General features: G+C 46.8%; 2 protein-coding genes across 8 annotated transcripts; one reads left to right on the top strand and one right to left on the bottom strand.

The window, feature by feature from the left end:
- Positions 1-1,849: 1,849 nt before the first annotated feature.
- SWI5 (SWI5 homologous recombination repair protein) lies at positions 1,850-5,597 on the bottom strand. The gene is made up of 6 exons (XM_088177696.1): positions 5,547-5,597; positions 4,440-4,636; positions 4,296-4,344; positions 3,752-3,873; positions 2,709-2,803; positions 1,850-2,445 (listed from the first exon to the last, which is right to left on the bottom strand). Exons 1-6 carry the CDS (start codon positions 5,595-5,597, stop codon positions 2,381-2,383), a joined length of 579 nt encoding a protein of 192 aa, XP_088033822.1. The 3' UTR covers positions 1,850-2,380.
- On the top strand, positions 5,550-24,384 carry GOLGA2 (golgin A2). Of its 7 annotated transcripts, none has more exons than XM_014873148.2 (28): positions 5,551-5,643; positions 6,827-6,949; positions 7,279-7,359; positions 10,596-10,730; positions 11,340-11,383; positions 11,497-11,560; positions 12,020-12,079; positions 12,557-12,637; positions 14,356-14,394; positions 14,906-14,968; positions 15,207-15,300; positions 15,924-16,030; positions 16,530-16,588; positions 16,806-16,947; positions 17,959-18,048; positions 18,222-18,329; positions 18,426-18,513; positions 19,020-19,363; positions 20,179-20,292; positions 20,568-20,792; positions 21,022-21,121; positions 21,201-21,280; positions 21,857-22,010; positions 22,151-22,218; positions 22,468-22,570; positions 22,818-22,924; positions 23,080-23,248; positions 23,356-24,384. In XM_014873148.2, exons 1-28 carry the CDS (start codon positions 5,596-5,598, stop codon positions 23,601-23,603), a joined length of 3,138 nt encoding a protein of 1,045 aa, XP_014728634.1. In that variant the 5' UTR covers positions 5,551-5,595; the 3' UTR covers positions 23,604-24,384. The 7 variants fall into 7 exon arrangements, with proteins under 7 accessions (XP_088033377.1, XP_014728634.1, XP_014728633.1 ...); XM_014873147.2 differs by having other exon boundaries at positions 19,017-19,363; XM_088177251.1 differs by lacking the exon at positions 10,596-10,730 and having other exon boundaries at positions 5,550-5,643; positions 19,017-19,363.
- The last annotated feature ends 458 nt before the right edge of the window (positions 24,385-24,842 follow it).

Here is a 24,842-nt window from a genome sequence, read left to right as displayed (position 1 = left end):
ACTGACTCATAAAAAGCCCAGCAAGTGCTACTTTATTTTACCCTTTTTTTCCTGAGGAGCCAAGGGTGTTCAATGGTGTCTGGTATCCTCTTCTGCAGCCGCTCCTTGCAGACAGCAGGTCCTGCCCTTTGGTGAAACTGTAAACTCTGTGATACCATTTGGTGTCTCTTAGCTCGTTATAGCTGGGTCTGACTTTGCAGAAACACACTTTCTAAATTTAAATCTGGAATTACACTTACCATTATTGCACTCAATGGTTTTCTAGTTATATACTTAGTGAGTTTGGAAATTTATTTATGGAAAGCAGAAGATTTGTTCTGTTCCTCTCCTGGACTTGGACAAAGGCCAGCATATTTCATCCTCCAGGTGACAGCCATAAAGGTACAAGAATAACTCTGGGAGGGGCAGTCACAGGGTCCATGATGAAGTACCTCAGTGGCAGCATGCAGTCCTGTCCTGAAGCATCCCAAGAGTCCTTAACTTAGTCCCTGGAATCTTTCAGTTCTGAGTTCCTCTGGGCTGCACAGAGCAGCCAGAACAGCCGTGGAACGCAGCTGCCACCATCTGGCAGAGCCACCCTGCCAGCAGCAGAGATTCCCCAAGGACACCGTGCCCAGTCCTTGGGTTGTTCTGTGGATGTTCTCATCCTCCATGGACAAGGGATTGGGATCAGGGGACCTTCCCTGGACACCTGCCCAGTACTACCTTAAGTGTAAACCCATCCCTGCAGCTGCAAGCATGACACTTGCACAGCTACAGCAGCAAGTTTTAACCCCAGTGCTCCAACATAATGGGGAAGAAAACACGGACTTCTCACTCTTGAACAACCTTCAGTAACTTTGGTAATGGACTATACTTCATCCCCTCAGCTCACACCTCACACAAACTGAAGGATTTCCATACATACTTCCTATTGCAAAAACAATTTCCAGTTGTGTATCCCGCTGACAGAAATATTTTGGTTGGAACACTCCAGGCTGAACCAGTCCTTCTGCTCAGGAAACACCAGCCAGAACAGCAGCTTTAGTAACAAAGTGTGCATTTCCCAGTTCTTGCCACCTTGTGGCTTTTTTCCTCCCCTTCAAACTACTCCAAAACACGAGTGTTCCACGCTTGGCAGAAGGGTATGTGGTAGGGAGGGGTGTGAACGTCCCCGTGAGAGTCCATTCTGGTCTGGCCACAGGAAATACGATTCTGCACAGCTACACATCAACAGAGACTTATTTGGATGAATCATGGAATATACAGGCTCTTTCTGTCCCCCTGCTTGAGACCACTGCCCACAGCTCTTGAAGCAAAACGAGCCTATTAGTGATGTGTCTGTGCCACATCCAGAGCCAGGAGTGCAAAACCAATTATCTGTTCTCAGCAGCAGCCTCGTGACTGGTTTCTGGCTTCCAATCACAATGAAGACAAATTAATTGATTCAAATTTGGAAGTAACAAGGAGACTGCAGCATGGGCCTAACTGGAGACCACAGGGGAAACTTACTGGCTAGAATGTCTTGGAAAGTAAAAATGGGCAGGACATCAAGGCTGAGTGAAAAAGGGACAATAGATCTGCAGTCAGCAGAGCACTTCATCACTTCCAACTGCCCAAAGCAACCAAATTTAGTCTGTGCAGTCACTCTCAGCCCTAACACTGACATTGAAACACCCGTGCTCCCAACATCATCCCCTGTCCAGGACAGTGCTCACTCCATGACTCTGCACTTAGAGCAGGGAAAAGTCATTCTGCACCTGCACACTCCTGGAGAAAACATTGGAATACCTCGTGTTATAGTTGTCTCAATACAGTTTTAGATTTTGTTCCCAAATTCATACAATGTTTTATAGGCTCTTAAAGTGAATTACTGACAGATGTGAAAGCTGCTTTATTGAGAGTGGACAGTTCAACACAACTTTACATTTTGCCATTTTCTACAAAAATGATACAAAACCTCCAGATACCAGAGCAAGTAACTACAAAAATTTAGAACACCCAGACTTCTCTGGATTTGTTGATAAAATAAAACTCCCAAACCACCAAAATTTCTGCCTTCTTCCCTCCCTTCTTCTGAGGGTTTTTCCTTTCAAAGCAACTATTACATTGCACATTTGTATGTCCTCACTTCCTCTATCCATTCAGTAACCAAACAGTCCCTGTATACTGCAGGGAATCAAAGGCTCCGTGGAAGAGGTTCAACATCAACCTGAACAACAACTTAAAAAAAAAAAAAAAATCTGTTGATCAGGTAGTACATGAAATTATCTAAAATCCTACATCCCTTTTCCAAAGGTTCCTTTTCCACCTTCTGTCTCTTCTAAATCAGGATGACACCTACATGTAATGACCCAGTGACAGTCACTTTTGCAGGACATGGCAGTCTCCAGGTTCAGGACTAGTCACTGAGCTCCAGGTCATACTCAGGATAGAGCTGTTTTGTAGTGACCCCTCGGATAACAGCTAGGAAATAAAGAAACAGCATTGCTTTCATTAAACAAAGATCAGATGAGTCAGAAACGTGGTGCTTTTCTCCCATAATTACCCCATAGCACATTCCATAGCCAAGAAAACCAAGGTTTTGAGCTGTGCCTCCTGCTTGCCCAAACACTTTTTTCTAAAGTGAAGAATCTGTTACACAAGCTTTGCCTCCATGGTAGCAGCTTCTTCTCCATCTGTATGAAAACACTGGCTAAAAAGTTCTTGAACAACTTTCCCTTCCTTACCTAACTTGCCCAGGAGCATCTGGCCAGCATCTTTGATTTCATTGTACTCATGAAGCAGAGAGATGTGCTTGTCCAGTTCCTCCAGGCTGTAACCCCTGTAAATTAACACCAGAAAGGTGACAAATGACACAGAGGGACTGGGGGTTCCTGCTGCTGTGGGAGATACCCAAGCTTGGCACCTCAAAAGCAGAAACTGAACACAGCAGAGTGCAGTTGCAGCTGCAAGTTGTAAACATGAAAGCTCTAAATAAGCTCAAGAAAGTCAATTCACCCTTCTCAGAATCAAGTAGAAACAAGTAGGCTGTGGTGAATTCCATTGGTATGTATTTCTAATCTGTATATAGGGAAAAATTTAAGAATTGTAGAATCATTTAGGATGGAAAATATCTCCAAGATCATCATGTCAAATCTTTGGCCAAGCACCACCATATTAACTAAACCAGAGCACTGAGTGCCATATGCAGTCATCTCTTGAACACCTCCAGGGAACATGACTCCATCACCTCCCTGGTCAGCCCATTCCAATGTTTAATCACCCTTTCAGCAGAGAAATTCCTCCTCATGTCCAACCTGAAGTTCCCCTGGCATAGCCTGAGGCCATTTCCTCTTGTCCTGTCACTAGAAGGTTTGTTTACCCTTGAGGATAAATGAAAAAGGGTTCTGGAACAGCCTTTGTTGTTCTACCATTTCCATCCTATGTACTACACTTACCTCAGAAAACATCAGTCCTTCACAACAAATAACAAATGGCTTAAATTATCCGTTCCCAGTAAACACATAATTATCTCAGAAACACCCAAGCTAAAACAAAAATCCTCTTATGCAAGCTCCTAGTAAAACTTGTTTTGCTTTACAACATAAAGTGGAAAGAATTCCCTCTTGTCTCTAACAAGTTCCATCACTTACAACAACACTGTAACCAACATTGCACCATGCCAACAATGGCATCATAGAAGGTCAGCTCTCAGCTCCAATTCTTGGATGTTTTAAAAACAAAAATATTGAAGGCATCACAGTGAACACTGAGCTTGCCAAGGACGTACTCTGACAATAATTGTGCAATTTCCTGGTCTAGAGCAAGGTCTTTCTGTTTCAGCTCTTCGATTTCACACCGCAGGGCTTCTTCACTGGCTCCATTAGGCTGGAAGGACTTTGGAGATGAGACCTGTAGAACACAGAAGACATGTAGCAGGAACTCAGCTCTGGATAAGATGCTACAATGCTGGAGCATTAATGGGAAAATAGTGTGTGTGTCACAGGATAAAATAGAAAAGGAGTAAAAATATCCACAGGACAGAGAGGGGAGGATTCAAGTAAAATATGGATCAGTGTACATAACATTAGTCTGCTCCATATCACACCCTACAGCACTTTCGAGAGTTACAGTGTAAAGTGAAAATAAATAATTAAAAATCACAATGTGCCTTCTAGGAGAAACTCCCAGCACGACACAGTGCAAACTGCGGTGCCGGCACTAACCGAAGGAACCAGCACCTTCACCCTCATGGAAAAACACTCCCCACCAGGCCGGGCTGAGCCCCCGCGAACGCATGGGCCGCTCCCGGGGGAGCCCCGCGCAGAACTCACCAGTGCCCTGAACCCGGCCGTGCCGCCCCGCCGGCCGCCAGCCGAGACCCTACCAAAGCAGAGAGCGCCGCGTTAGGGGCCGGTACCGCTGCCTCGGCGAGGACACGGCCCGGGAGGGGAGGGCAGCGGGGAACCGGCTCCTACCTCCTGGGCAGGGCCCGCAGCGGCGGGTGGCGGGGCGGGCTGCGGCCCGCGCTCGGCGGGATCTGCTCGGCCAGGGCTGAGGGCTCCGCGCTGACGGCTCGGGGCTCCCGCCACACCGGAGAATTGCAGTCCCCCCACCACACAGCACGTCGGGAGTTGTAGTCCTGCCGCCACAGAGCACGCTGGGAGTTGTAGTCCTACCGCCACACAGGACTCCGGTAGTTATAGTCCTGCTGCCGAGAGGCGTGCTGGGAGTTGTAGTCCCCTGCTGGGCCCGACCATGGTGGGGCTGACAAGTGACATTAGGTGTGGCAGGACACAATTGTGTCCCAATGGCCGCAGCCGAGGTAGTTACATTTAGTGCTTCAGAGACACCTCTGCACCGCGGCTCAGCTGGGACAGGGGCTCAGGGTGTCTCGGAATCACTCACACAGAATCACTGAATCAATCTGCTTCGAAAAGACCTCTGGTTCGAATAATCACCGAGTCCAACCTGTGATCGAACACCACCACGTCAAATAGACCACGGCAATGGGAGCCAAGTCCAGTCTTTATCCTTAAGCACCTCCGCAATATTTTTTTCGCAAGGTGAGCGCTGCCCACTCCCCTGCTTGTCCCCGTGTCCCGCCGGGCCACCGCAACTCCCTGCGGGGCCGCCCCCCCGAGTCCCGCACAGAGGCTCGGACAGCGCTGGAGAGCCGTCCCGCCGCGCTAGGGCCCGGCTGGCTCAGGCAGCCGCGTCCCTGTGAGCGTCGTGGGCTCAGAGAGCCCGGGCTGCCCGAGCCTCAGGTGCTGCCGAGCTTGGAAGGTCAAAGGATTTGGGATCACACACAACGACCCCGCCGCCCGCGGGGTCAGCGCTCGGACACCACAAGGCAGAACGCGAGGCGGGTGTGCGGGACGCGCTCCGCAAAGGCGAAAGAAGCCGGGCTGGCCCCTCCCGTCATTTGCTCTGGGCTGTCGGGTCACTACAGCAGCGGGACAGCGCCGAATGCCACACGAGGACCGAGGTGTCCCAGGACGGGGGTGTCCCGGCGGGGCTGTCCCGCTGTGTCACCCCGGGGTGTCCCGGGGCGGAGCGGGGCCGGCCGGGGGCGGAGCCGCTACCGCCCCCGCCGCTCCTGGCGGGCTGACGTGGCCCGGGCGCGGGGCGGACATGGCGGACGGCAGCAGGCAGAGCCGGTTGGCCGCGGCCAAGAAGAAGGTGAGGGGGCCCGGGCAGGACGGGACACGGCACGACGGAGCTGGGGGTGGCTGCGTACCGCGAGCCCCGCACGGGCCGGACTCCGGGCCGGGCCGAGCGCGGCCTCCCCCGAGGGGCGCGGGCCGGGCCGCCGCCGCCCCCTCGCTCCGGGCCCGGCCGCGGCGGGGCCCTGGGAGCCTGCGGGTGTCCGGGGCTGCGGCCCGGCCTTCTCGGCGGGAGCTGGGGGCGAGGCCGGGCCTGGGTGGTTGCGGTGCTGTGAGCGTTGCCCGGGCTGGTGTGCAGGTGTCGTGTCTTCTCCCCGCCTCGCTTCCTCCCCCCTCCCCTTATTTTGCCTGTTTTTTCCCTGTATTTTTTCCCTCGAGGCGGCCCGGCTGCCTGCGCCCCGGCGGGATGCGCTTCTGTGTCAAAGTCACAGGAAAGGGAAAGTGTCCTGGAGCAATTCAGGCTTCCATTTTGAAATCCTACCAATAATGGGATCCTCGTTCGTCCTTCTCCATCCCCCGCTGCCTTGTCGTGCCCTGCCCGGGGTGTGCGGGCCGGGGGTGCCGTTATTTGCATAAACAACTGCCGGAACCGGCCGCCCTGGGGCTCGGACGTGCAGGAATTGCACAGAAATGCCGGCAGACCTGGCGGGATTCGAGTTACATCTTATCAGACGGGCACTTCCTGGGCGAGGTGGATGCGATTTAAAATTGTTTGTAGATTGTTTCTCCCCTTAGTTCGCAGTTTTTGCAGTGTCTGCTGTGGGGATTGCAACTGTCCTTCATAAAATCTTTCACGGAGTGGAATATTTTACTATCAGGCAGTGCTTTTTCACTTTGCACGCAGGATTAATTGCCCTTATTGCTCTTACTTATAACCCTAAAAATCCCCCAAATCAGTGCTTTCAATCTCCTTTTAGTTGCACTATGGAGTATCAAAAAATGTCCCAGGAACAGTATTGGCTGTAAACAAAAGTTGAATGTTTACAACTCTTATCATAAACCTATCTCTTTGGTCTTTAGCCTTCTCTGGGCTTATTTTGGTTTATGTTTTCCCCCCAAACAGATGAATTAATGGAAGACCATTTCTCTTGTCCTTACACTTGATCTGTATTTTTACCAGTGAAGTTAGGTTTAGAGGTTTTTTTGGGGTTATAGAAAGCATATTCTGTTTGGACTTCAGATTCTTCTTCTGTTCACAGCTGAAGGAATATCAGCAGAAGAACAGCCCTGGAGCAACTGCAGGAACTAAGAAAAAACGCAAAACTAAAGAAGGCAGCAGACCTGCAACTCCCACCACTGATGACCAGCAGCCTCCAGAGAATGTGAGTGCCTCATTCTTTCTCTCAAGTCATTTGCCACCTCCCTCTTCTTCGTTTTTCTGGACAATCTGACTGGAGCTGGAAGTGGTTGTTGGGGTAAGAGCTGAGTGGTGTAGGTGCTGTATGAAGTGTGCTGCAGTAGTTGGCAGCTGCCTGTTCTGGAAGGTGCAGCTGGCATCAGAGTCTGTCCGATGGTGCCCTGGGTGTGCCCAGAGCTGCCGGGCTGAGGTGTGTGGTCCTCACAAGCTGTTTCTTGGCTGCCTTGGATTGACGTTTTCTCTCTGTCCTTCTCTGAGCCATTTCTCTTTCCCCTTTTCTTTCGCCTCCTGTAGATTCAGAACATTCTGAAGGTGCTGGTGTCAGACCTTAACCGCTCCAATGGGGTAGCCATACCCTCATTGGACAAGAGGAAGGTGAGGCAGTGCTTGTGTCCCTCTCAGTGACTCGCTCTCCCTCCTGCATGCTTCGAGTTCCGAGCTCCATCTCCAGGATGGAGCCTTGTCCTCACACATCCATTGTCAGTTGCTTCAGTTTTGTTGCTGTTTTTATTAACATGGAGCTCTTTGTTACCATTGCTTGTTTCCTTCTGGTTTTTGTCAATGTTAACACGTCAAAAAGTGAGCTTTGTCAAAAAGTCTTTCTTGAGACAGCTGAGCTTGGAGGAAAACAGGAGTTTGGGGTGAGGCAATAAACTCATTTAACAGCTGAGGAAAACTGCACTAGGAAGAGGTAGTGTTTCCATATTCTGTATTTCTCCTGCTCTGAGTGTCATTGCTTTGTTTCCTGGAGCTTGGTCTCAGAAGGGCATGTTTCTGCTCATCTCCAGGCAAACAGCTGCACTGGCTGGTTATTCCAGCCACCCCTTTTATGACAGCGATGAAGCTGGCACAGGAGATGTACAGTCTGGCAAGTACCAGGGGTGTAAATATGCTTAGGCAGGAAGTCAGATACTTCAAAGCCAGGCATGTACAGGCTTTAGCGTCTTCACATTCCCAAGATCCTGAAGAGGAAAGGGCAGGGAGTATGCCAAGAAGCAAGAGAAAGGTGTTCAGAAGCATACATGAACAAACTGCCTTTTAAAAGTATTTCTCTTCAGACAGGCAGTTTATTTAAAATAGGGCCCAAACTGTGATAGGAATTCAAAGAAGTCAAATTTTGTAGCCCAGAATGTTCTTCCAGTTTTGTTGTACCAAAGCTGTGCTTTTCATTTTCACTTGCATTGCTTTGGTAGCTTATTTCCCTACCATTGTTTCAATGTAGTTGTCATAAAGTAGCTCATTGTTATATTTACTGCATATCCATGGGTCTCCAGCAATAAATATAACTATACTAATCACATGGGGTACCTGACAGATGAAGTTAAACTTGCAAGGTGGAATGGAATTCCCTATGAATTGCCTTTGTATACTTTTTTCCTTTTTTTTTTCTTTTGTGTGATCTGACACACACAGTTTCACCAGCTGGACCTTGTGTAGGTCCTGTACCAGCAGAACTCGAGTGATGTGAACTGCCAGCTTTGGGGTGCTGGGTGTGCCTCAGAAAACTGAAGTGTCACTGTTGTCCTGGGGACTGTTTTCAGTTAATACTTGTAAGCTCAGAATGAGTTAAGTATTGGAGAAAGAGACTTGTTTTCCGTTGGCGGGTGAGATGAAGATAAGTGGTCCAGTGCTGTTGCTGAAGAGACACTTAGCCTTGCAGTGAAGGCCTACCTGTGTCTACAGCTTTAGTTGTGTTCTGCAAAGGGAGAATTTATTGCTCTAGTCATTCTTGTTTCCCTTTTTTTTTTTCTCTTTCCCTCAGAGTTTGATCTGATTGGCTATTATGGAATTTTTGGATTGTTGTGCCCGGGCTTTTAGGAATTATTTGAAAATTAATCTTCAACTGCAATATGTAATGAAAGAACAATTTCTCATTCTGGTTGCTGTCTTGTAAAAAGCCTGAATCAGGAAAAAGCTGCTTAGAAACTTGATGCTAATAGGGCAGAAAAGCTGAGCTGCTGCTGCCATTGGTGTCTCGTGAAGCAGAGCCCTCCCTTCTCTCTCACTTCAGCTTTCTTGGCTCTGAAACAGAGGAAAACCAGAAAAGTAGAAGCCTTTGTGTGAAAGCAAATGGATGCTAATGCTAAGCAGAATTACTGACTTTTTATTCTGCATTATTGGAATGTCACAATGCATAATTTCTGTATAAGTTCCGTATGCGTGTTGATTGCTCCAATAGTTTTGGTGTTTCTGACAGTTTCTTACAAAACTGCTCCTTGTGAAGAAAGAAGGAAGTTCGTGTGGTTAAGGAACATTACTGGTTTCTGCATCTTGGAAGTATTAGGCAGAAAGAATGTTCTAATCAGAAGAAATTATCATTTTGAGATGCACTGGGGAATGAATTCCTCCTTTCCCTCTGATATTTATATTGATAAGTGTGTGATTGATAAAGGTGAAGTAACCTTTAGCTAGAAGAAATGAGGGAGTTCCTAATAAGTACTTAACATATTGCTCCTTCAGAGCATCAGTACCTGTCCTGCTAAAAAGAAATTCAGAAAATTCTTGTTTTCCCTTTGTAGTCTTCCAACTTACTGCCTTCATTAAATCTGTCTCCACTGTTGCTGTTTTAACCTTGCTGCTGGATTAGCGAGTGAAGTGCTGAGCAGGTAAACAGGGAATGCCAAGAGAGAGAGATTTCTTGGTTCCTATGAAGTGCCAAGAAGGAAGCAACTGAAGTAAGAGGGAACTCTTCCAGGCAGAATTGCAGAAAGCTGCAGTCTATTGGTGGGGCTGAATGCTGAAAGATTATCTCATTTGTTTTGTTGTGTTTAAGTGATGACTTACCAGAGCTGGATGATGAAATGAATGAAATTGCTATAAAACACAAGAGCACTGCTGGACCTTTGTGGCTCTAGTGCTGTGCAAGGAGATGAAATGGTCCAGTGCAATGTGGCTTCGTAGAGGGGGCTGCAGATGCCATCCATCCTCCCACAGAGGCTGGATGGGAACTTGCTGTCCAGAAATAGTTTTCTGGCGCTTCTCTTTTCTATTTAAATTCTTCTAGTCATGGGATCCATGGCTACAGCAGGGCCACAGGCACCTGCTTCAGCCACCCTCCCTCTGGCCTTCATAAATTCTTCTGACATTCATAAATGTCCTGTTTCTAAACTGGTGGGTCATGGCATGCCACAAATTTCACTGAGTTTTAGACAGAGCACTTGAGTCTGACTAACCCAATTTTCAAGCAGTCACTCCCCTGTTCTTTTCCATCTTCATTTGCATACAGTGATCTGTGTTTTCCCCAGGAATACCTCGAAGGTGGTGCTTTCCAAAGCACAGTGACATTTGCCCTTACTTGATTTTTGGAATCTTTTACAGTGAATCTCATGTATGAATGTAGGAGTTCGGGTGATGTTACTGCCCTGTATTAAAAAAAGGGAGTTGGATTGTGGGACATTGGTTCTTTATGAAAGGACACACTCTGGGACAGTGTTTATCTGTGGTTGATGCAGCCACCTCTTTGCTCTGGGGAGAACACAGGTTCCCTTTCATATGTTTCTTACTGACTGTTCACATCTGTCTGGTTTTCACAGGCAGGCCACAGGGTGATGTGTTGTTGTGTGTGTTCATTTTGCATGAAGGCTGTAATCCTGTGCTGTGTTTTGTGACAGGCATACTTTGACAGTGATGTTGCCACTCGTAGTGCTGAACAGCTTGCTCCCGATGTCCCTGTGCTATCTAACAGCAACAGCCTCCCTAGTTGTGGTTCTGTTCTGCCTGCTCCTGAGAGCATGCAGCTGACACAGGTTTGTGACTTATCATCAATACTGCCATTGAACCATTCAATATTGGTTAGTGAGGCAACATTAGTGTGGAGAAAGATGACCTTCATAAATATTACAAGACTAGTTCAGGTTTTCTCCTGTTAAAAATAGTACATTCTCCACTCTCCAGGCAGTCATCATCTGTTTGTGGGAGCAGAGGGAGTACTAGCACACACGTGTCCCTGCAGCTTCTGGACCTGTTTTCCTTCCCCTTCTCTCCTACTTCATTAGCAGAAAGTACCCTTTATAACAAGTCTTCAGTCCAATCAGTCTATATTTCCTTTTACTAATTAAAGATTCAGTTGTAGTTTTTTTCCAGCAAAGTGCTGATTATCCTGATAAATAGGAACAGCAGACATAAAGCCTAATACACTTGAATTTCTCTGTCCCAGGAAACCCAGATTCACACCACTCAGAAATGATGTGTAAGTCAGGGCTGAGTTGGTGGTTTTAAGTTCATCTTCCTTTGGGAAGCGGTAATTACAGGAGCTGTGGAACTTGAGCCCAGGTGTAATCAAGTCTTAGTGACACATTCGTAAGTGTGACTCCCATCTTTTACAGGCTTGTAAGTTTTTATATTTTAATCCACAGATGAATGAAGCTGAGGATCATAAAAATGCTTTGGATGAGAACAGGTGAGTGTCTGTGTTGGCTTCCCAACAAATTAAGGTTTTATTTCTGCCCCAATGCTGTGCTGATTTGGGCAGCTCTCTGGGAGAGGTTTTCATTGCCAGGTCTTTGTTCCCAGGTCGTTCTCGTCAACAGAGGGTCTCCGTCAGTTGTCTGAACAACTCAATGGCCTGGTTTCCCAGGTACTCCTTTTCATCCATTTGTCCCATTAATTCTCTTGGTGTTTGATGTGGAACTTTAAGCAGACAGCTTAAGGAAACACTCTTCAATCTCAGAGACGTCTGCAGCCACCCTACTAACCAATGTGATACTTACACATTGAGGAGCAAAAAATCCTGGTTTAGGAATTTAAGATTTCAGCAGTTGGAAGAAAAGCAGAGTGGGATGAATGAATTGTACATATTCATGGAAAGATGTACTCTTGATTTACTGGAAAAGAATATGAAGTCAGTCTGAATAATTCACATCAGCTTGTCACAGGGGCAACCGGTGTCTATCCTGAGCCAGAAAAGTGTTTTCTGTGCCTGTGTGTGGTCGTTTGAAGTGACAGGTGCTATAAGGACTGTTACTGTTATAATGGGATCTTACCTAATAGTGATTTGCCTTGGGGACTAAAACTGACTTACTTGATTTACTTCTAGTCTACATCGTATGTGAATGGAGAAAGTGCTGTTTCTTCCACAAATATTAAGGAAATGGAAGTAAGTTGTTCTCAGTCTGTCATGTTTTTTATTTTTCTTCTTATTTGCTGCTTGATCACTTGTTTGGATTCTGTACTTACAGCAGTGTTAGTGAGGCCTACATGAATGCACAGGTCACATACATCACTGTATAGTGTCACCTGGGGCTGTAAGTGGGTAGTTGTGATCACTACAGTCAGAGGCAGTTATTAGAGATGTTCCCAGTTTGGGGACTGGGGATAATCTGGCTTCCATGCAACTGCAGTCCTTATTTCTGATTCACTTTTATGTCAAAATGAGGCCTCAGCAGAAATGGATAAAATAGGTTGACATCCTAGCTGCTTTTGTTCAAACCACAGATTTTGTTTTGTTTGGAGAATCTGATTATATCAAACTGTGATAATGATTTATTTTTCTGTCCTTTTTAATTATTGCTTTTTTCCTTCCCTCCTCCTCTTCTGCTCCTTCCTTTTTCTCCTATATGCATGTGCCCGTCAGACACGTTACCAGGAGCTGGCAGTAGCCCTGGATTCCAGCAATCTAACTAACAAACAGCTCGTTACAAAGATAGAGGAATTGGTAAGAAACAATCCAACCAACCAGTCTGGCATTGTCTTTGCTGCTCCTCCACGCTCTCTGGGTGTCTGCAAGCTTATGGGTTCCCTCATAGTGCCACAAGGAAGGCTGCTTACACAGCACTTTGTATGGAACAAAATGGGCTGGATGGAAAACCTGTGAGAGGATCAAAGCCTAAGGCCTCTTGTGAGTGTGGTGGCTCATCTGAGGAAGCAGAAACAGAGTTTTGTTGTTTCTATTTAAGTGTGCTTTGTTGATCTCTTCACACTGTCCCTGGATGATAAACATCCTGATAAAACAGCTATTTCTGGTCCTGGTCTGAATCCTTGAAATACAGAGTTCTGATGCTGGCAGCAGTGTGAAAACCTGTTTCTGCAGGTGATGATGCTGTTCTAAATATATCAGCAGAATAGGAGCAATAGGTCTAAGAGAGCCTGGGGCTGTTTTCTGATCATATCCTCAGCTTTTCTTGGCACAATGAATGAACTGCTTTGTCCTGTAGCCTGCATGGATTCCTGCTGCTTTTCAGCCTCCAGCCTTAACACTGCAAGAAATGCAGCTAAGTGGATCTGTTTCAGGCTGAAAAGAGCCTTTCTTGTATGAAATACTTTCCCCCATTTTGTTCTCCCTAAAACCACACTTTTCCCAAAGTTCAGCATTTCCCAGTGTACCCCATGACCCCTCTTTTTGTTTCATTTTTGGTTTTGGGTTAATTTTGTTTGGTTCTTTTTCTTTTTGTATTTCAGTTGGGCTGCAGAGGTACAGGGCATTGCCCACCCAGGATTCTCATTGTTTGCCAGCTTTTCTGTTTGTCTGGAACTCTGTAGGGCCTTTGCTGCATTTGTGCTCTTGCCTTTGCTCTTCCTGGTTATGTTGTGAGCTGGCATTGCTAAAAATCAAAACCTCATCACCTTTCCATCTGCAGTCATGTTTCAAAATGCACTGAGGTAGTAGCAGTAATAAAGAAGCATCTTGGTCAATATTCATCATTTAGGAAGAAGAAAAAATACTAATTATGTAGTTACTTAAGAGGTATTTGTGAGAAAACTGCCAGGGGGACAAGAGCAGCAAAGGGCAAACAGGCAAACAAGGTTTGGTGGCAGCCTGGACAGCCTTTGTCCCCTTCACACCTACAGATGCACTTTGTGCAGTCACAGATCTCCAGTACTTCACCCATAAGACTGAAATTGGCTGGGAAAGAATTATCCTTTTCCTTGCATCTGGCTTCAGCTCTGTCTCATACCACCTTGGTGGGAGCCTGCCAACGTACGTGCAGCTCTGCATGACTTGGCCAGTTGTTAACTGGGATAGAGGTCCAAGGAATCACTTAAAGCAAAGGACTTTTGCTTTGGGATTTAGGTATTTATCTTTTAGTGAAATAATTTTTGATGTTTTTCCTAACACACCAGTTTGACTATGATTGATTGCATAGATGTGAGATATTGCAAGTTTAAACTGAAGTTGCTGGATGCTCAGATAGGAACATAGAGGAATTTCAGCAGAGATATTGGAGGAGAATTGTGATACTGTACTGGACAATGAAAAACATATCACATGTAGTAGTGAAGGGAGCCCCAAATCTCTTAGTTTTAATAGTTGAGATGAACTTCCTAGTCTTCTACATTAACTGGGCATATATCCTAGTTCATCAAAGTGAAAATGTGTTTCAGCAGTATGAGAATATTTTCTCTTAATATTGGTGCATCAATTTTCTTCCATAGAAACAGCAGAACCAAGAAGCAGTGAATCAGCTGGAGAAGGTAAAGTGTGTCCTGTTTTTTGATAGATACAGAGATAAGTATCTGTTTCTCTGAGGAGTGGAAAACACAGTGGATTGTGGCACAAGTGTGCATGATCTTGTCTTGTGTTAGATTTAGTTTTATTTGTAGCATAAGCTTTAACATTTTCACTTCACAAGTTGAGCCTGACAGGCAGCGTTTTTATTTTGACCAAAGCTAATATTTAAATGCTCAAGTTGGAGGAGTGCAGTGGGGACAGGAGGTTACAGTTTAGGTCCTTGCCAGGAGCTTCCATTCCAGCACTGCCACGTGTGTGCTGCAATGATTAATTACACTGTGCTGTCGCTGCTCGTCTGGGATGGAAAAATGATTAAGTACTTCAAATAATGGAAGATTAAACATGTCTTTAAAAATACTGGCATCATTTAGATGCTAGAAATAGTACCAATTAATTCCTGCTTTTTTAGTTTGACTAAAACAGGGGTTAACTATCTGCACGTTTGTGCTGACCAAGCATTATTTGTTTCTACAGGAAAAAAAGGAGTTTGAACAGAAATTTTCTAAAGAGCAAGCAGCACTGAGGGAACAGTTACAGGTAAGGCAGAGCCTCCCCCTTACAGAAATATTACCTGACTTCTGCTGTTTTGTGGATTATTGAGCACTCATAGTCCTTATCCTGGAAGGCAGAAGTCCATTCCTTTAGCAAAACTGCAAGTCAGCCAGACTGTACTTAACTGCAAGAGCTCTTTACTGAATTGTCCTTTTGTGACAACAGTGATGTTGCTGTGGCAAGCAAAGAAGTTTTGTGCTGAGCTGATTTTCCTTTCCCAAAGGTTCATATCCAGACTATTGGAATTCTCGTTTCTGAGAAGTCTGAGTTGCAGACAGCCCTTGGCCATACCCAGCAAGCTGCACGGCAGAAATCGGGTACGTGACTGTGTCTGCAGCTCAGACTGTGGCTGAACTATGGATGTCAAGTCACAAGCACGACAGTTGCTGGCAGCCAGCTCACAGCACTCCCTGAGCCCTTTGGCACTGGCACTGTCATCGTAGCTGCCCCCAAATGAGAGCATGTTGTTGGTCTCACAGCAGTTGAGGTTCTTCTGTGCATCACTAAAGCCTTGTCAGTTCTGTTGGGCCTGGTGACTACTCCAGACCATTCCCTTCTAATTCTTTTAAAACTTGGTTTCTCTTTTCCGCCCTGCCTCCCACACAGCTGTCATGTTAATCTAGGTCTTAGCCCAGCCTGTTATTCTGAACTACATTTGAACAATTTATGCTAATAGAAAAAAAACCCCAAACAACATACTGTCTATTGTTCTCCAAAGGAAGTGTCATCATCTCCCTCTAAGAGTGAGGCAGGTTAGAGAGAGCTGTGCTCCCAGGGCTATTAGTGAATCACCTGTAGAGTCAGGAGTGGAGCCAGCTCTGCTGATTTACGAAGGTCTGCTGCCTGAAGAGCTTGTTGACAAAGTAGAAAGTGCTGTTCAGCCAGTTCCAAAATGCTCTTTGTGGTCCAGCTTCAAGTGTCTGTGCTCTGACTTGTCCAGGGGAAGCTGAGAGCCTTGCTGCCCGTTTACACTCGTCTCGCCAGCGAGTCTCGGAGCTGGAGCGCACCCTGTCCTCCATCTCCATGCAGCAAAAGCAGTCAGAGAAGGTAAGAGGCACCTCTGTTTATGCTTAACCAGCAGCTCTGCCTTTGGCTATTTACTTATTACTACACTGCTGCAAAGTCTGCAGTCCCTGCTTGGAGAAGAGGCAGAAATTAACCTTGTTAATTGTTAATTAACCTTATAAGGCCCTGTATTCCCCATGATCAAGGTAAACTTCATTCAAGTTTCTGTGATTAATCATATGGTCCAGTTTGTCCTGCACACAGGACACACCTTGTCCCAGAAATCTCCATCAAACACACATTTTAGCATTGTCTTTAAACCAGAAGTTTGCAGAAATACTTGTAGCATCCCATTTGAAAAGACTGAGCAGACTTATTCCTGGAAAATTCAGGAGGTTCTAAGCAAACCTGTCCTGAGGTTTTTTGCTAAAGTTAGGACATTTTCTGTTTTAGCTGATCTGTTAAAGATGAAGTATTTTTTAAATACTTTATTTGTTTGGCTGAAGTCTACAGATGAATCAATAATTTCCTTTTTCTTCAGCATAATAAAGAGTTAGTGAAAGAGCGAGACAACCTGAAACTGGAACTGTACAAACGAAGGTAAGATCCTTGTGCTCATTACTGCAGAAGAGCCCCAAAACAAGTGGCAAAGACCACAGGTGGTGACTGGGGAGGCTGGACATTCAATTAAAAAAAAAAAAGTAGTCACTAGATGTGATGTTTCTGTGATTCTAGCTGCCAGGAAGTCCTGGTTTGTAGATTTATGACCTCGACATGAGCAGACCCAGAGCCACTTTAATTTTTTTGTTTGTTTTAGCAAAAGTAGTGAGGAAATAAAACAGCAGAATTCAGAGTTGTCAGAGAAAGTTCACTCCCTGGTGTCTCAGAACTCAGCTATGAAGTTGGATGTGGAAGATTTGCAGAAGAAACTGGAAATGGCTGAACTGATGATTCAACAGGTGAGGGCAGAGGACACTGATGCCACTGCCACACTTCTTTCTGAGAGAGGGGGCAAGACTTAACTCTTGGCTTTTAAAGGAAGGCATGAAATCTCATCAAGACATCTTCCTAGACTAAAGCTTTCAGCAAGGCCTCAGGGGAACAGAAAGTTTGTATTCTCTAAGGTGTTGGAGCTGTAAATGGATTGAAAAGCACACACTGATTGAAAAGCAATGAGACATTAGTCTGCTAAAACTGTTGTACAGTGAGAGAGTGAAATGTGGAAATACAGTGACTTTTCTGATTGTGTCTGTTCAGGATTTTGGTTATTTAGTTGTGCAGTCTCACTGAATAACCAGCTGAGTAGGGATGGTGTTGGTACCCACCAGTGGAAGGTGGTGAATTGGACAGTGGCAGCTTGAAGGCAGCTGGGGAAAGAATGCATGGAGCCAGCTGTTAGCAGGTCAGAGAGCAAGCCTGGTGTAACTTTGAGCCTGGGAGGGAAGAAAATGCTCTTTTTTTTTTTTATTCCTAGAATGTGTCTTAAGTTACCCTTGAAATTAAGCCAACTGCTGCTCTTCTGGGAAAAGTGCTGTGCCTTAGCTGAACCAGCCTTGCTGCTCAGTCCACTGACATGCTCCAGACACTGGCTTTAAATTCCTGACGTGTCTGACAACTTTTAAAGTCACAGGCTTTATACCATCTGATATGACTGTATAATGCAGACTCTGGAAATGCACAAGATTTTTGAGCCAAAGTTTGATTGAATCCTATTTTCTTAAATAAAAAAACAGTAAATATAAAATTGGTAGGGAGAAGCTGCCCAGTTCAGCTTGTTTTACACGACTAAAATCTCAGCTTTTTGTTTTTAATCCCGCTCTTTTTTTCACACTGAACTTCACTATGAGTTGGAGCACTTTAAAGAACTGTAGGGTACAACACGGATCATGTGGCAGGTTACTCTCAGGGGAAGGGCTGTGCAGGAATTGAGTATTAACATTTTGCCTTAACTTTCTGACTTTTCTTAACAGTTCTCAAGCCAGGGAGGGAGTCTGGATGCAAACCAGCAACTGCAGATGGCTCTGGAGGAGAAGGCAAGCCTGGAAACCCAGCTGGCTCAGGTAAGAGCTTCAATAAAATATGATCCAAATCTTTATATCTGTAAGGAGACTTGTGGGGCAAAAAGTGTAGTCTGAGCTTTGCACTAACACTGGTTTCTTCAAGTTTTATCCCTTAAACCAAATTTATGTAGCCAGTATGATGTTGTTTGATTTTTTTTTTTTTTTTTTTACAGCTGTCAGAGTCACTTCACCAGCTGCAGGCAGAAAGAGATCAGTATGTGGAGAAACTGAGGGAGGAGGGGAGCGTTTGGCAGCAGCGGGTGCAGCAGCTCTCTGAGCAGGTAACCCCGGGGGCAGCATCTCAGCTCTGGACAAACACAGGCAGCAGGAAATGCCCCACGAACATTGTTGTAATTTTCATTTGTGTGGCCTTGCAGGTCCACACAATGGCAGAGGAGAAGGAGAAACACATGGCCAGAATTCAGGAGCTGGAAGACAATGTTACAGAGCTGCTGAGCACATCAGGTAGGGTTTCCAAAGTGGGGGTTCCCACTGCAGAGTGGAGCTGGATAGCTCTGTCCTGCTGTGCAGATGCTTCTGCCCAGGAGGTGCAAGTAGGTCTGATGCTGGGAAGGCAGAAGGAGACCAAGTGAGCCTAAGAACCCTTTTCTCCTGGGAAACAGCAAGTGAACTCCTGCAATGAATGGACCAGCAGCCTGGTTACGTGTGTAGTATTGGCCTGACTGTACCGTCAGCCTTTTTGACCCAGGTGTTTGGGAAGGCAGGATGCTCCTGCTAGGGCTGTGAGGGAGTCAGCAGCAGACAGCAAGATGCTATGCTTGGGTTTGGAGTAGGTTTGCTCTTCTTTTCTCTCAGTGCTGTGCACTGAGGATTGGATATTGCAGCTGGTGATCCCTTCTGGGTTACAGAGCCCTATGGCCTGGGATGTGCTTTGTGTGTCCAGCAGAGATGTGTCTCACCCAGCCAATTTCCCAGTGACTGAGCCCCTTCTGAATGCATTTCCTCAGCAGTGAAGCCCATGGATACCGAGCCTCCCTCACCACCAGGGCCCACGGCAGCTGAGCTCAGTCTGCAGGAGGAGATCCAGCGGCTGCAGCAGGAGAAGGAGGAGCTGCATGGGCAGTTCCAGGCCCAGGTTCGTGACAATGAGCAGCTGAGCCACCTCAACCGGGAGCAGGAGGAGCGGCTGCTGGAGCTGGAAAAGACTGTGCAGCGCTACAATGAGGAGGCTGTGGACAGGCAGCAGATCCTGGAGGACATGCAGAGTGACAAGGCCACAATCAGTAGGGCCCTGAGCCAGAACCGGGATCTGAAAGAGCAGCTGGCTGAGCTGCAGAATGGGTTTGTCAAACTGGTAGGTCTCTTCTGTGCATCTTTTCCCACTGCTTCCCTCATTGGTGCAATCCTTTTGTAGCACAGATGTGAAAAACTGGCAGCAGCATTATCCTTCTCTTATCCTCTGAGACTGTGGCTGCTCCATCCTTTGATACCTAGTGCCATACCAGGAGGTTCCTTACTCCCTCAGGTGCTCTAGCAGATGAACCAGTATCTTTGTCCAGAACTGTTTCCTTTTCCTTCTCATCCCCTGGCAGTCAGGCTGTTTCTGTCCATGGGTACTCCTCCTGCCCTTTTACCTGAAGATACCCATTTCCTGTTCCCTTGTATTTGCCCATGAGGAAGTTCTCAACAGTATTATCTCCTGCTGCTGTCATTCTTACTCATCCTGGAGCTGAATCCTTACTCTTGCTTTGCTTCTTTCAATGTAACGCCTTCCCCTCTGGGGCCCTAGCAGACTGACACATGGTCTAGCTGTTGTTTTTTTTTCTTTAGTCCTTTTTGAATTCCTTTTTTTTTGAATGTCTGTGGCTCTCTTTGGGATATTCATACCACCCATCTGCTTTGGAGCTGACAGGCTGCATGATGTGCCAGGCCTCTTCCTGGCACTGTCCCAGCACTGATTCTCCTGGCTTTTTCCTTGCTCTTCTCCCATCTTCTGAACCTTTCTGGAAGTTATTTACTGTCCTAAGCAGTCAATTTTTGGCCCTCAGTTACAGTTCAGAAAAACGCAAGGGATGGCACCCTGTTGTGCTGTGAACTAACCTGGTTTATTGAGAGCCCGTTTCGTGGTGGTTGGGGCAGTTCCCTTACACAGTCGTGTTTGTCTTGCAGACAAATGAAAACATGGAGGTTACAAGTGCCCTACAGTCAGAGCAACACGTAAAGAAAGAGCTGGCCAAGAAGCTTGGGCAGCTGCAGGAGAACCTGGCGGAGCTCAAAGAGACGGTGAGCACCAGCAGTGGGATGGCAGGGCTGGATTGTGCAGATTGCTGGCAACTTCCCAGACACTGATGGAAGGATGGAAATGGGTATTGTAAAGATCCAGCTGGGAGCCTTCTTCTATCATCTGCTGCCTGATGTGGGGGACCAGCATGTGGGGGCAGATGGTGGCTGTCTGCCTGGTTGGTGGCTTTGGGGCAGTGTTGACAGTTTGGATCATGTCACACGGATCAGCTTTTCAGGCAGAAGGGGTTTGATGTGGCTTGGTTTTGTTCTCTCAGCTGGAGCTGAAGACACAGGAGGCCCGTGGGCTGCAGGAGCAGCGGGACCAGTGCTACAGTCACCTGCAGCAGTACACCCTGGCCTTCCAGCAGCTCGCTGCTGAGAAGGACGAACTGCACAAGCAATTCCTGCTTCAGACACAGCTCATGGATCGCCTGCAGCATGAGGAGGTCCAAGGGAAAGTGACAGTGGAAATGCACCTGAAAGAGCTGCAGCAGACAAAGGTAACAGTAAAAAGAGATAAGTGGAAAGATGGAAGTTATCAGTAAGTGAGAGATTTGGCCAGTCCCTTCCACCTTGGGCTGTTCTGTGATGCTGTGATTACACCCTGTGCCCTACAGAGTATCTGGAGCTAAAGTTGTTTGTGTGTGTAGTGCTACTGTCTGAAGATGGAGTGACTGTTTGCAGTCTGGTTTGTGCAGGTTTTTGTGACCCTCTGCTTCTCTCTTGCAGGAAAGTCTGGAAGCTGTAGCCAAGGAAAACAAAGAGCTGCAGGCCCAGATCAGTCAGCTGGCAGCAGAAATGGACGGCAGAATTTTGCACCAACTGGAGGGTGAGTGGCTGCATCAGGGAGGAGGCAGAGCCGGGTTCTCTGCAGCACTGCCTCCTTGTTCACCTTCCTTCTTTTACAGAAGGTGATGAAGCAATGACTGAAGAAATCCAAAAACCTTCTCTTGTGATCCCAGAGAACTTTGAAAGCCATGAAGAAATGGTGAGTCTTAATGGGTAGAAAAGCCTCTGGTTTTAGTTCTAAACAAATATCTAGAAAAGGAAACCGGTTAAATTGCTGAGAGGTTTATCAGCTGTTATCCTACCAGCTGAGTGCAGTCATAAGGGAAATGCAACAGTTCCTCGTGCATAGCAGCAAAGCCAAGACTTCTGCAGCATCCTTGCAAAACAGGCTGGAAGCCTGTCAGTGATTTCCTTATGACGACAACTCTGCTGGTAGAGGAGCTCTTTAATGGGGCTTTGATTGTGATGTTCTCTTTAATTTGGAAGGCAGTTTGGAAATGGTGTCAAATTTCTACAAGATTACAAGATATCTGCAAGTACAGTCGTAATACTGCAGTCAAACAGCTCTCAAGGGACACAGTTTTTAACCTGCACTAATTGGGAATGAGAAGAGGCAGTAGCTGCCGTCTGGCTTAGTTCCAGGGCAGCCACACAGTTCTTTGGTTTCACACCCATAAATAAAATGGGGAAAACTGTTACTCTGTCCTGAGGTGCACCATAGATCCTGCTGAACACAGGGGAAGCACTAATGTCCACGTTCTGAAATTCTTCTTAGGTCACTTTCGTGACCTCTGCCATGTCCCAAGTGGAGCAGGAGCGAGAAGATCTGAGGAAGCAGCTGACTGCTCAGAAGCAGCAGTGCAGAACCCTCCTGCAGCAAATCACAGCTCTTAGGCAGGAGCAGCAACATCACGTCACACTGGATGGAGGTAAAGTCTTGGCACAGTTTGAAGACAATGTGACCAGGAGGTGCTGGGCCAGCTGGCCATGGCTGCTCCGAGACAGACCTTTGGGTCTGTGAGTGTATCCTGCCCCAGGAGAAACTGTAAATTGCACACATCCTTTCCAGGCTCCATTATGGATACTGTTCCAGTGGAGGTTCACGAGGCTTTGAAAACTGCCATGGACAAGCTACAGGTAAGCAAAGCATCTCATGTTTCAGCATTATTACACTGCTCAGACAGACTAGGATCCAGTGCCAGACAAACATAACACAAACAGATTGTAGGGGAATGAGCAGCAGATGTTCCATAAAAAGATGCTCCATCCTAAAAAGCTTGCTCACTGCTTGGTTGTAAAGAAACAGGATTTGTTCTGCAGGCTCAGACCAGTGTCACAGGGGTGTTATCTTCAGCACAGGTGACTGACCCCACTTTGTGTGTGCAGTTGCGTTTCACAGAGCTGATGCATGAGAAGGCTGATCTGAAGGAGCGTCTGGAGGAGTTGGAGCACCGCTGCATCCAGCTGTCTGGAGAGACTGACACCATTGGTATGTTTAGGCAGCACCAGCACAGGCTAGAATTTGCTCAGTGCCTTATTTATGTGGGGAGCAGAAGATCTCCAAACAGCTTTTGGAGCTGGAGCCCTCAAACTACCAAGCCCTCCATGTCTCCTACTGCTGGCTAACTGGGCTAGATCTCCAGGGCTGGATTTCCTGGGTCCTCATGCCTCATACCTCGCTATAGGGCTTGTACTCCAATCTTGCCGACACTCCTGAGGCTTCTCTTGTATTCCAGGGGAGTACATTGCACTGTACCAGAGTCAAAGGGCTATCCTCAAACAGCGGCACCAGGAGAAAGAGGAGTATATCAGCAGGTTGGCTCAGGATAAGGAAGAGATGAAGGCAAGGACTCTTCTGTGGTACTACTCCAAGCAGGGTGGGCCTGGGCAGTGCAAACTTTTGTGTGTTCATTTGCTAATTCTGTAACAGGAGTAGGACTGCAAACCACAGTGGTGTGTGTACATGTTTCATGGGCTTTCCTTTACTTTTTGGTACAGATGAAACTACTGGAACTGCAGGAGTTAGTGATGCGCCTGGTCAGGGAAAGAAATGAATGGTACAGCAAGTATGTAGCAGCTGCTCAGAACCCAGAGTTGTTGGCAAGCCAGACTGAAGGTGTGCTTCCAGCAGAGAGGCGCATTGAGCTGAACGCCACCGATGGAGCAGGTAAGCTGCAGCCAGAACAAGCTCTGTGCAGGGGGAACAGCTCCTGCTCTCAGCCTTCGGTGTGGATGGGAGGAGTTACCTGCCTGCCTTGTCTATGCTCCTTGCAGGGTTACGAGAGGTGAATCTGTCAGATGAAGCAGAACAAGAGGCTGCTGTTCATCAATCTGGTTTCCCCCCTGCTGACAGTAAAGCTGCTCAGCCAAACCAAGAGGACCCCACAGCAAAGCAAATAATGCAGCTTCTCAGAGAAATCCAGAACCCTCAGGAGAGGCTGGGCTCCCTGCTGGAAAACCCATGCATTCCCTTTTTCTACCGTGCTGATGAGAATGATGAGGTCAAAATCATGGTAGTTTAAGTGGTGCTAGTATCTTACTGACAGCAGCTTTCTGTGGGCCTGAAAGGACTTGATGGACTTGGATGTGCCCATACCTCTGTTCAGTGCCCTTGGTGAGAACAGATTCCTAAAGACATCAGTAAAGAGAGATTGTATCAGATGGAGCTCCAGCATCAGACCTCATCATCTCTTTCTCTTTTCTCTGTTACTTGGTGTGCTTGGAGTACAGGCAGATTCTTAACTCGTCCTGGGAGGCAGCTGGTGCTGCCACATCACCTAGGCCAGGCCCAGAGTGGGGGCAAAGGGAGTCCATCACTTTTGGCAAAATGACTTAATCCCTTGTCCCAGACTCTGCTGCCACAGGAGCTTCACACGGTTCTGATCCATCACTCATGCCTGTCATCAGCCCAGTTCCTTCCCAAAGTAACTAACTCTTCTGGTAATGGACTCTTTGGACTCTCAAGAGGTTGGGTTTGTTTTCATACTACGTATCCTAAACTCCCCCTTCCTGCTGCAGCCCTGCCTCTTGCACCTGTATTTCAGAACAGGCCCCCAGCAAGCAGCTCCTGGGCAGCACAGCCCTGTCTGTTCTCATTGCCAGGGGAAGGGACCGATGGGAGCCTTGAGGGGTCTTTTGGTTACTTGACAAAGCTTTATGTGATTCTTGGGAGTGGGGTGGAAATGTAACTGCACTTTGAAGGATGATGTGTTTCACTTGTATGTGTCTGAAGGTTTTATTTATTTTAAGAAATGGGAGAAATAAGTAAAAGGAAACCACTTAATAAACATGCTTCATTTTGAATTTTGGGACTTTAGGGGTTCTAGTTCTCCATCTCTGAACTTTCCCCTTCTCCCATTTTGGTAAGGATTACAGGAGATGACTGAAAACCAAGATCCTGTGTGCCATGTTTAAGGTCCTGGGACATAGAGCAGCAAGTGTGGTACCTGGCCCTGCCTTGAAGCCATAGCCCTGATTCTAAGGAGAAAATAGAATACGGAGGGAGGAGAGCACTCCCTGAAATGCAGCAAAACAAACCTGGGTGTGGAATTTTATGTGAACTGCATGTGGATATCTTGCAACTAAATCTGCCTTCAGGCTAGACCTGCCCTGGTCTCAGTGGTGGTGTCAACAGTGGAGTTTTGAGGGAAACCACAGGGGAGATTAAAGGGACCTGATCATTAGAGCTGTGTGATCAAACACAGGAGTTTGGGCTGCTGTCTGAAGCAGCATCAGCTGCCCTCCTGGTACTTGGCGAGATA

Source organism: Sturnus vulgaris, chromosome 22 (genome assembly GCF_052056855.1).
Source record: "Sturnus vulgaris isolate bStuVul1 chromosome 22, bStuVul1.hap1, whole genome shotgun sequence".
NCBI classification, from domain to species: Eukaryota; Metazoa; Chordata; class Aves; order Passeriformes; family Sturnidae; genus Sturnus; species Sturnus vulgaris.
This window is presented reverse-complemented; position numbering and strand designations above follow the sequence as displayed.